The 13,094-nt window shown below is 30.5% G+C and overlaps 1 protein-coding gene across 1 annotated transcript; it reads left to right on the forward strand.

Moving 5' to 3' along the window:
- The first annotated feature begins 8,829 nt into the window (after nt 1–8,829).
- On the forward strand, nt 8,830–12,835 carry LOC140432581 (uncharacterized). The gene is made up of 2 exons (XM_072520581.1): nt 8,830–9,464; nt 10,867–12,835. The coding sequence occupies exons 1-2, from the start codon at nt 9,125–9,127 to the stop codon at nt 11,448–11,450; spliced, it is 924 nt and encodes a 307-aa protein (XP_072376682.1). The 5' UTR covers nt 8,830–9,124; the 3' UTR covers nt 11,451–12,835.
- The last annotated feature ends 259 nt before the right edge of the window (nt 12,836–13,094 follow it).

The raw sequence follows: 13,094 nt of genomic DNA on the forward strand, positions 1-13,094 counted from the left end.
TATATATATATATATATATATATATATATATATATATATATATATATATATACCTAGTCTTGCCATATATATATGTACAAGGTATATAACTAACAAAATTTAGACTACTGAGTTGTTTTGAAAAAATGTTGCACAATTTATTAATAATATAATGAACCACAAACTACAAAAAAATTAGTCAAAATGGCCGCTATTTGCCCTAATACAGCGTCGAAGTCCGTTAGGCCATTGATCGAACGCTGTGCGGACGACACCCATAGGCACATTGTCCACAACTTCTACTAGAGCCTGTTTCAATGACTTGATTATGGTGACGTCTTGTACAGACCATACCCTCTAAAAATAACCACAATTAGTAGTCAAGTAGATTAAGGTATGAGCTTGCTGACGACCAATGTTTACTACTAATAAATTCGGGTATATGTTTTTAAGCCACTGTTAACTTGTTTTCACCTTATATTCAGGTGCCGAGTCTTGTTGGGATATCCATGGTCTATTTGGGAACGGCGATGAATGAGTGATTTAGAGGCTCCACTACATTTGTTAAAATGTCCCGCTGATAATTTTTCGCCGCTGTTTTAACGTCCTTTTTACAAAAATGTAAATAAGTGACGCCGTCTAGGACAGTGCCCACAAAACCATCACTGAGGCAGGAAAATGCGCTCGTTTGATCCTACCTGTGTAAGGCTATGCACACACACATCGAATTATTACGGTCGATAAAAGTTCGACCGAACTTTTGTCGATGATCCTTTGGACGGACGCTACACGACATTTATTCGATGACGTTTGTTAATATACAAAGGTTTGTTAGGTGGAGTACACAAAATCATAATTAACAACACGGAGCTACGGAGCGACGTAGCTTGAGCAGTGTCCAAAAAAGGCACCTAGTCTTCTGGTCGGTCGACAAAGATCGATGTGTGTGTGCGCTTTCAATTGGTACCGTTCCCCTTGAAAGGACGCAACGATCACGGCAGCCACCCATGAAGAGGCAGTGATCTAACGTCACACGGCATCGATGCTGTGCCGTTTGGCGATCGATGCGTATGCACGCTCACATTGTTTCTTCGGAACAAAGGAATTTTTTCGATCGAATTTTTATCGACCGTCCAAATTAGGTGTATTGATTTTTTTTCCCCATTTTGTTTTAATGCAACGATAAGGCGTTATCTTGTTTGTCAATTTAAACCTTAAGTCCCAAGTCTTGCTTCTTACACATGGTTTTCGGCGGAGTATCCATTTCCCGAGCAATAATTTTGTATTTGCAGGCAGGATTTTGGTTAATTTTTGACTGAACAGCGTTAATTACAGCTGGCTAACGATCCACGTAAGGCCGGCCGGTCACTTACTCCTGTATCCAAAAACAATTTAAGAGTACAATACACAAAAACACGCGTAATATTCTAGTAGTGGTTCTAGTAATTCAAAAATACGAGATCTTTCTATTCCACACTTACGAAATCGTAACGGCTCAAACTAGATTCTAATGTTTTGGCGTGCTTTTAGTGTAGGGATAAAATGTCGTGGAGCTGACGTAATCATTTAGTGACGTCGATCTACGAAAGAAACAATAATATCAGGCATTGTTAAAAACGTGCAGTTCTCTTCAGTGCGTTATCGTAGCGAGACAGAGACGAACTAGTTTTTGCGTTAGTGAAATAGCTTTAATATTTTTTTTTTTTGAACAATCGTTTTTAATATTCTATCATTTTTTGGATCATTCTGAATAAAAAAGGTTAATCGTAATTTTTCTCTAAAGTTGATCGTTTTCATGAACAATTGAATTGAATAAATTGAATTGAATGAACAAATGAACAATTTAAAACTGAAAAAAAAAACGAAAAATGATGATTGAAGGCTCAAAAACACACAATTATTTTTGAATTCACCAAACCTTGTTCTATCAGTTTCTGATACTTTAGTTTGGGCTTATTTAATTTAAAAACTTTGTTTTTAGTTGTTTGATGCCCTTATCACAACATAAAAATGGATTTATACAAAACTGTTTAATAAATTATAACCACTTTTTGTATAAGCGACTTCTTGAACATTATTCTGCGGTATTTTATGAAAGTGATTATGCAAAAAATCGCATGGGAATATTTTTCCCAAGGAATTCGAGGTTTTCTTCTCGTATAAACATATTTTGCTGAATTTAAAACCAAAATCCTATTATTTTTCTATCATACATTGATTTGTTATTTATGTATTTGTCCTCTAGATTTTTTTCAGTTCTTAAAAGGTTTACTTATAAGCAAAATTAGTGCAAAGTAAATATTTTACATTTTTTCACAGCAATTCTTATCGGCAATGAAGACGGGAAGTCGTAAATTTTTATTACATCAATGTGAGATAAAATAAAAATGCGATGTCTAACTGGAAGCTTTAAAATTGAAATCCTACTCTGTCGCCTAATGTCCTATGAAATTAAAATGGTAAATGTTTTTAGGGTCCATTTATTTTTTCGGGCAAGCGTATTAACGAGGTCCACGAGGTTTTAAAACATCTTTAAATGTTAACAATCAGTAATGCCAACATAAATTTTAGCTTCGTTCAGTTTGTCAGCCGTACAATCCGCATTTACTGTATCTTGTACTGTTTATTGTATCAATACCTATGGCAGGACTATGTAATATATATATATATATATATATATATATATACATATATATATATATATATATATATATATATATATATATATTCAAATTTTCGGAAATATAAAGTTTTTCCAAAAACGACGTATATAACAAAGTGATATTTAAGGGGAAATTGGCGGTCTAGTCCCCCCATAGTAGTGTGATACTTCCGCTAACCCCCTCCGACTACCCCTATTTCATCCGGTGATCGAAGTTACTTATTAAATATTTACATTATGTTATTTACTTGAAATATTTTATTACTTTTTTAATAATTTATATATTTATAGTATAAGACATTTCAATACTTGCGTACATAAAAAATGTTCACATCGTTCAAATTGTTTTTTAGATTTTATCATATTTCGTGGGCACGCTTAAAATCGACCCTTTTTTATTGGGAATTGGCACTCCTTTTTCTTGATCTGTGATCGTGGCGGTGAATGATATTATTTCTCGCCAATTGCTGATCTATTTCTAACAAGTTTATTTTTGATCTATATAAGTAACTTTTCTTCCATTATGTGCTTGCCCACATCCATAATTTATAAGAATTAATGGCTATAAAAACACACCCGGTGGCGGATATAAACTCTGATAATTTCTTAGTAACCGGATTTTGAGTACCTTGACATAAACTGAAAAGAAAACACAACACAACTCCTTCTGATAGAAAAAAGATCAATGATCCTAAGGTAAGAATTATTAGTAAGTCATTAATAAGCTCACTAGGTGATATAAAACCCAGATCATGAGTTGAAGAAAAAATAGTCAGTGTCGCTAAAACTGTTAAAAAACAAATACTAGCAAGAAATATAGACAAAAAGAATGATTCCTGAAATGAAATAAAGACCAAAATATATAATGATATAAACAGATATAAGCCCATCAACAACCAAATTAGGAAAAAAATCAGAATAACAAAGGAACAAGATCTCAAAAACAGTAAAAACTATGTTCTATGTTTGGCAAGAAGAGGTTCCAATGACTATCTATGTCTCTATAATCACTCACCATCTAAAACATTAGTGAAATCACTAATCTATCTAATGAAACAGTTATCATGTGGAGTGAAGAGGAAGCTAAATTTGACAATCTTTTACCACAGTATGAAAAGAAAAACGTGTTTGCCTTACAAAAATTCTTCAAACGGGAAGATATAAATGTTACTGTATATAATGACAAGCAAAGATAGAAAAAGAAATCACTGTACCAGCCAATTAGGTTGAAATTGTGAAGAGTTCAAGAAAACCTCCAAAAACCTAAATAGCAATGTCCAATAAATTTTTATTTCGAATATTTTATTAAATTTTTTTTATTTACTATTACGGCGCATTAACCTATGTAGTTATTAGCGCCTATCGGTATTAAATTTTTTTTTACATTATTGGATACTTAATATATACTGATTTTGACATACATAGATTTTTACATACATAAATCTGAGTTAAACTAGGTACATTCGTTAATAAAAGCATTGACTATTGCACATTTATTTGTACACGCACTGATGTTTATATTTGGTTGTATATTCCTATTGATTTTAGAAAACTTAAAACTGACGAATAGACACAGTTTTATTAAATTGTGCTATACAATATGTATTTTATGCTGATATAAATATATGCGGCTTTTGAACTGCCGGTCTGTGACATTATTACCATCAAGGTCTTTCATTTCTGATGAAATTTTTGGCGCTGTTACTTAGAGCTTTCTGATTCGTTTATTGCGGTAAATTACTCCAAATTCTTCCTGTGCGTTGTCAAAGTTTGTTGTATGACTTGGCTTTCGTTACTTTTTCTTCCACTCATTTCGATATGTGCACAGTTCCTCCCAATTTCCGTCTTTGACATAAGCCACTTAAATTATCAACAAAATATGGATGATATCACTGACAACTATTATTTTGATATCGTGCTTGAAGAATAATAGTAATTATTAATAAAAGAAGGTAATCTACAAAATGTCAATGTCCTTAGGGATGGGGCACGTTAAGAAGAAGAACCTACAAAAAATAACTTAATTAAGAGTTTGCTTAAATTTTAAAAATTAAAAAAACATATTTTAAGTACATTAGTCAAATATATATTGTGTTCAAAATACCTAAAAAATAAAAACTTAAATAACAATAATTATAGTTTAAGAGATATGGATGTGTTTGGTGTTTTAAGTCAATACTTTGACCGTATAGCTCAACAGCATTGCCAATATTAGTAACAACTCTAATTAACTTTTTGTAAATCTGATATTAAAACTGTCTTCTATTTTTATGGTGCTATATTGTAATTTACTGTACTTTTTTACCGAAAATAATTATGTTGATTAGTAGATAAAAAAGTGTTTAATTATAACCTTCCATTTTCCTATTTACTGCTTTCGGTAGTAAAAGGTGCTATCAAGTCGCTGAAGAAAAACAAATATCAAACCTGTCCTCACAAGGAAAGAAGAATGTAAACCGAAGATTCAGTAAATAAGATATTGCCAAGTATATAGCACTGCCGTTACCCCGGAGCGAGAAAAGTTTTAATCCTATGTTATACTATTTGTTTGAACTAACAGCTTTCACCACAAGGTTTATCTCAACACATATATTTGCTATATATTTAAGCTTAAAGGAATCATCTATACCTTAAGGGGAAAAAACAGAAACATTAATTAAAGCAATTATTACGTTTATTTAAAAAAATGTCTATTTTACTATAGAAATTAAACACAAAAAAATGTTACCTGGATTTCACTATTTCGCACATAACTCTGAAACTTGTTACATCTCTGGACTGAAACTGCAAGAACGAAACTTTGGAACAAAGGGAAATCATTTCCATAATCTGGAACGAAAATCTGACGTGGATGAAGTTGAATCCTGGACACGAACACACGAACAAAAGGGACTGGATCTCACACTGCAAATTGGATCGACCATTTGAGGCCGAAGCCGGCACTGAGCACAAAACTTATGACTCTGCCTCTTAAACAACCGGAACAGGTGGAATTAGACGATTAACTGCTACTAAAATTGATTTCCATAACGTAAGACGAAGATTTCCCTGAAAAGGGACAAAAACAGAAAACTACAAATTCGACGTGAATTTGGACATGACGCTGGACCACTGGAGATCACCGCTCTTCACCGCGGCTCCAACGAAAGTGACGAAATTATCTTTAAAAATTGCTCGCATAAGTTAGAACAAACAAAGCACTTAGGGTATAAACTAAACACAACGGAAATTAAGACGTAAATTAATTTGAAAACGCAATATCGGGCAGTTTGAACAAAGGAATATCGAAGAATTTGCGCCTGTGACATAAACAAACAATAAAACGATTTATTATCGACGGCGGCGACCTAAAAGGAACGAAAAAGATTATTTGGGTTTTAAATTAAAGGATACGAACTAAGAAACATTGAAAAAATTCTTCGTTATTATAATGCATATATAAGGGGATTTCAATTAACACATATACAAGGGGACTTCAAAATAAAATGCTACAATATACACATATATAATTTATTATTAATAGAAATTTTTTTTTTTTATATTATATTGTGGTAATTATTTAGTAAGACGGAACGCCTCGAAAATGCCCTTTTTAGCCTAAAAAGTGAAAAATAACTCGAATTTATGTATATATATATATATATATATATATATATATATATATATATATATATATATATATATATATATATATATATATATATATATATATATATATATATATATATAAATATATATATATATATATATATATATATATATATATATATATATATTTACCAAGAAAACATTAAAATTCGAGTTATTTTTCACTTTTTGGCTAAAAAAAGGGCATTTTCGAGGCGTTCCGTCTTACTAAATAATTACCACAATATAATATAAAAAAAAATTTCTGTTAATAATAAATTGATTTTTAAAATTACGATTTATATATTGTAAAGTAGAAAATAGTCGTACTCGAGTATACAACTTTAATAAAAGTGAACAATTTTGACAAGGATGTATAAAAAAATGTACGTTTCTGTCGTAGCTTGTCACAAATTTCTAAATCCGAGTTCTGTGTTTGACGAGTTGCAGTGAAGATAGTCTCAAATGGATTTGACAGAATAAAATATTGGTGTTTAGCAGTGTTGAAATTTACTTAAATTAACTTTAACTTTTTAAATTCTTAAGTTTTTAAGGTATTTAAGGAAATAGGCATAAAATTGAAATCTGCTGAACATCTGTTGCAATCTGGCAACTAGTGTTTTCAAAGTTTTAACAATATTGCCAATTATAAAATTTTTTTTCTAATAACTAACTGCAACTAATAACAAAAGAAACAAATATTCATTTGTTCGTGTTTTATCTAAATTTAAAAAATACCCGATTTCATAAAATAATATAATAAAAATGTACTGTTTCAAAGCATATTTGAGGCATAAAACATACATAATAAGGACATGACATGGCAATACCGCAAACACAAATTTGACGGACCATTTGTAGCTAACTTCATCGGCACTTTCTCTATATTTTTGCCTTAAAAAATAATACTTAACAATTATCAAAAAATAGAAAAAGTAAATAGTTATAAAACAGTTTTTAAAAGTAAATAGTAAAATGTAGTATAAATAATAAAGTTAAAAAGACATCTGTTGCAATGTGGCAACTGGTGGTTTGAGGATTCTGACTATTGCCAAATCTATTCGCTTACCTACATCATAGTATACATACTATACATCGAGTTAGAATCTACTACGGTCAATATATATTCTTTATCTATGCTACGGTCTACGTTGAGTTTAACGAAAGTACAAGCTGATCATAGCCGCAAATGTCAATCATGGAACAAGAAATTTCGGTTTAGCAGTGTTGGCATGTTCATCAATATTCATAAAATAGTATAATCGATATTATGTACTTTTTTAAAGCTTTCTCTCTTAAGGCCGTATGACAATATGCATTTTCTTGTATCGTTTCTGATATAGAAAGTTATTTATGTTTTCTTGTATCGTTTCTTGCACGTACATTTGTGCTTTGTATGACACTAGGCAAGTTCTTTTACCGTAAATTGTATGTGATTCGGCACATGATTGGTCGAAATTTTGACACATATAAAAATAGAACTGCAGTACCTGAGGACCCCAAGCCAGATGCTACCTGCCAGATTATTTTTTAAAATACTGTGGTCAAAAATGAAAGAAATAATGTAATGAACTGTAATGGAAGACAGAAATAATAAATAATCTGGTTGTAAATTTATTTGTTTTTTTTTACAAATTATGTGTTTGAATGGCATGCTCTTGAAATTCTACTCTCTTATTTGGAGATATAAAATAATCTTTAAACTCATCACGAATTTTTAAAGCGGTTAGGGACTCCTACTTTCAGTAGTTTCGATGCTATTTGATCCAATCCCTGTTAATTATTGTTTTTCAATTTGGCTAATGTTGTTCTAATCTTGGTTATTGTTGGTGGGCACTTTTCTCTGATGTCTGCTTGGTCTAATTGTATATCAAAGTTCTCCTCCAGCCGCCATTATGACAGAACGACAGAATTACGTTTTTGCGCACAAATTGGCGCATTTCTTGTACAAGAAACTGCAGCGGACACAAATTCTTGTATCGTTTCTGATATGAGAACTATACGCTTGTATGACACTATCCATTTTTCGTTATATCAGAAACGATATAAGAAATTATACAAGAAAATGCATACTGTCATACGGCCTTTAAGTTAAATATAAACCTTATTTGAAGTTTGAAGCATACAAGATATGCATTTCAAAAATATGCCAACACTGCGAAACCGAAATATTTTAATTCTTGGTTGACATTTGCGGCTATATTCAGCTTGTACTTTCGGTAAACTCAACCGAATCTACTAACCTATCAAAGGGCAATTGCCAAAAAAAATTTTTAATAATTAATTGCAATTAATATCAAACGAAACAAATATTAATTCATTAATGTTTTATATAAATTATAAAATGGCAAAATCCATAAAATAGTATAATAAAAATGTACATTTTTAATTATTTTAACACTTTATTTCTTTGTATTTGAAGAACAACATATACATATACATTGTATACATTATAAGGACATGGCAACACTGCCAACGCAATATTTCGTTATGTGAAAATTAATTGACAGCTAATTTGAGTTGAGGCTATCTTCACTGGGACCAAATGTGAAAAAAGTCCACAGTATATAGTGTAAGTGTATTTATATTTGTATATACTTTGAAAAAAGTGAAAAAAGTCCATACTAAATATTATCAAAGAATATATGCGCAAAGAATATAGTATGCGCCTATATTCTATATTCTTTGTCTTTGATACCATGTACAGAGAACTTGCTATGTACTGTATGTACTCGTAAATAAATTTAATCCAGTGGTATAATGCTATAATGTACAATTAACTAATTATATTTACTGATTTATCCAGAACCGCATATTGTATACTCTCTGCTATGGTTTTACATTTACATAAATACAATGGAAGTAAATCAGGAAGATAATTTATTATCCAATATAAAATACAAAATAGAAATTGAACTAGGAGAATCTCAGGAAAATTATGAAGATATTCCAGACTTGGTGAACAATGAATTTAAAATAGAAAAACCTGATACATTTTATCCAAAGACAAATACGAAAGATTATGAGAATCCTAACGTTTACCTAAATAAACTTAAAACAGAATTATTAATTGAAGAAGTGAAATCTGATAGAGATAATGAAGATATCAGTTTATCACACTTACAATATTTGAATTATAAGCAAATTATAAAGGATGAAAAATCAGATGTTAGTGACAATCTACAGAGTGAACATGGTATGTACATTATATATATATATATATATATATATATATATATATATATATATATATATATATATATATATATATATATATATATATATATATATATGTTACGAGCAAAGCCCAAAATTGGACAATCCTAACATTGTACACAAATTATTGTCCACTTCTAGCATTGTACCCCCAAACTGTACAATGTCCGAAATAATCAAAATAATTGTCGACACGCTCATCGGTTCGAATCGATTATTATTGACAAGCGACACACCAAATCAAAAATTGAAAAATCGAATCGAAGAAGAAATTGTTCTACAATAGAGATATTGTTAGTGAAACATTTCAAAGCTTCAAGAGATAGATACATCACTATAATATAGGGAAGATGTTTGTAAAACATCTTAGATTTTCAAGAGATATGTATGATAATTTAAAATAATTTAATTCTACGAATCCAAGAGTCAAAACCGCTGATTAATTATGGATTTATAACCTCAATTGATGTTTGTTTGTCGTTAATAACAAATGGGGAATAATCGTAAAAATCGATATCTGATATATTATCTCAAACTTTGACGCATGGCTACTTATTGAAATTCGAACATTGTACAGCAATTCTTTTATACAAAGTCCGACGATTATATATATTTCGGAGATTGTACAGTAAAGGGGTACAATGCTAGAAGTGGACAAGATTTTCTGTACAATGCTAGGATTGTCCAATTTCGGACATTGCTCGTAACATATATATATATATATATATATATATATATATATATATATATATATATATATATATATATACATATATATATATATATATATATATATATATATATATATATATATATATATATCAGGCAAGTGTTATAACTAGTGTTAAAGAACACAGAATAGAAGCTAATAATGCATTTCGACAGAAACATTTAATTTTTCAAAATATGCGGTATTTATTATTGAAACGATGTAGAGCTTGTATACAAGATGGGGGAGTTAATTATTTTTACAGTTTTTAAATTAAATTAATTTCTTTTCTGTTCCTAACTGAAAGTTAATAATAAACTTAATATTTGTAAAAATAATATTTCATTTAAAAAAGTGGTTGTATCTAATGATTTTACAAACAAATACTTTTAAAACGTTTTAGAGCAATATTAAAAAATTCGGTTTTATTTTGTAATTTTATTTAACATCTCATAACTTCGCTTGGGTGCAATTTTACGTATAGGTAAGTTAGGCCAAATCGACTTAATTCATTACTAAAAATCATGGTTTAATTTATAACCAATCTTTTTGTGACACTCTGTATAATGCAGTAATAAATTCGAAAGGGTTCTGGTAAAAACCAGGCCTGGCATAATATAACTATTGAAATTAGACAACTTTCAGAGTTATTATGTAACTGTTTTTTTTTTAGGTTTCTTACTTGAGGATGAACAAAACGAATCATCCAGCAAAGTGACAGAAAACATGACATATTCAAGTAGAAAATTTATAGATAATTTCTATCAATGTAATGTTTGTCTCAAGCAATTTACTACAGCTCTTGTTTTAAGAAACCATATGAAATGGCATACTCGAAACAGATCTTTCCAATGTAATATATGTTTAAAGAAATTGCCATCATCCTATCTTTTGAAAACCCATTTGCACATACATACTACCGGAGAAATGGCTTTCAAATGTGAAATATGTCCTAAACAGTTTTCACAAACAAGCAATTTGAACACACATATGCGAGTTCACACTAGAGAAAAACCTTTTAAATGTAAAAGTTGTTCCAAGAAATTTTCACATTCATCCACTTTAAAAGAGCATTCTAAACTTCACACTGGAGAAAAACCGTTCAATTGTGAAATTTGTTCAAAACGATTTGCACAAAAAGTCAATTTAAACACTCATATGCGAATTCATAGTGGAGAAAAACCTTTCAGATGTGATATTTGTTTCAAGCAATTTGCTCAGTTGTCCAACTTAAAAAGGCATTTGAAAATGCACTGAAGAAACATTTTCAACTCAAGACGTTAGTGTTTAATATATACAGATTTGGAATTTTTTAAAGGAACATAGAATTTTTAATACAATAACTGAGATTCCCTGATTTGCAATTAACCAGTGTAAATTTCAATATAATGTCGCGATGTTTTATAATTCATTCATTTGTTCGACTGGACTCAATTTTACGTAGATATGGAATTAAAAATATTATTTAACTAAAAATTTGTATATTGAAAAGGAAAGTAAAATAAAAGGAAAGTGGAAATGAAGTGATGTGAAAGGAACCAAAAGTTCCTTTCTGCAGTGCCAAAACCAAATCTGTTGTACAGATATACCCTCATATCGCTGAGCAGTTCCAGTCTACTGCTGCCACAAAGATGAATTATTTTGTCCCTTCATTCTGCTAAATTTCGGGCTCTTTTCAAACCATGTCGATAAATACTTGCTTTCAAATATCTCCAAAGAAAAAATCATTTAGGGATAAGTCTGGTAATCTGGGAGGGACTTGATCGTACCACGAGAAGAAATTAATTTATTTCCAAAAATGGTTTCTACATAATTTTGAACTGCTCATGTATTGTGAGCAGGCCAAAATTGTGAGCTGAAACCAAATATCGTCAAAGTTGACAAGAAGTAATTGAACAATTCTAAATATTTTTCTAAAAAATGGATCGACGATATAGTCCTTCAAAATACCTGTCCAAACATTAAGTTTTTAGGGATATTGTGTTAGTACTGGAATACTCAAGTGTTTATTATGCAGAGACCAATATCGTACGACGGACGGATTATGATTCCTAACATGATACGTTTCGACGTATATAACGAAAATGTCGATTCATCGGTAAAAAAAACGTTTTTTTTTTTAAATATTCATTTTCATTTTATTTATCCATCGTGAGTTCACAAAATTCCATGCGTTTGAAATTGTCCTCGGTTAATAACTCTTGAGTAGTTGAAACTTTAAAACAACGGTAACCGTTTCGTTTTAAAATATTCCTGACAGTCCTATCATTCATGTCAACTTCTTCAGCAATAGTTTTGCTTGAACAAGGATCATTAGTTTTAGCAACACTATAAACATCAATTTCCCTATTTTGTCGAACTTCGTTGATTGTGTCGTTATTGGCCTATCTTCATAGGCACAAGTAAATAAATTTATAATGTCACATTACGAGCTGCCCCCAAAATACTAATTTAAAATTTGTACTTTGTCTTCGTTTGTATACATGGTTAGAAACACTACTTAAATTTCAGCTTATGGCATTATAATGAGAAGTAAAGGTATTTGATTTGCTCTTCCAGTGATGTTCCTTGGGACTGTTGCCAAATAAATGTATTAAAGTACAATTTAACCAATTCAAATAATACCTAATGAACACTAACAACATTGTACAGTATCTTCACAAAAATACAGAATTACGAATATTCAAAATTGAGTTTCAGGAAAAATATCTGTAAACGGAACAACACTGTCGGCGTACCCGTACCAAATACGCTGCTACAAATCACGAAAGAGCAGCAGTTCAATGGAACAAAAATATTAATTATAAAACATCGCTGGTGTTACCAGCTGAAGTCCGTTTGAAGAGGTTTACCCTCCGGACACTGGTACTCACGCGAGGCATGGTTATATGTTGCCTGAAG

Source organism: Diabrotica undecimpunctata, chromosome 1 (assembly GCF_040954645.1).
Source record: "Diabrotica undecimpunctata isolate CICGRU chromosome 1, icDiaUnde3, whole genome shotgun sequence".
Taxonomy (NCBI): Eukaryota; Metazoa; Arthropoda; class Insecta; order Coleoptera; family Chrysomelidae; genus Diabrotica; species Diabrotica undecimpunctata.

Excerpts from the sequence above, each read along its gene's own strand:
- LOC140432581 (XM_072520581.1), top strand. The coding sequence starts at position 9,125 with ATGGAAGTAAATCAGGAAGATAATTTATTATCCAATATAAAATACAAA. Across the intron at positions 9,465-10,866 it reads CAATCTACAGAGTGAACATG|GTTTCTTACTTGAGGATGAA; the intron begins GTATGTACATTA and ends TTTTTTTTTTAG.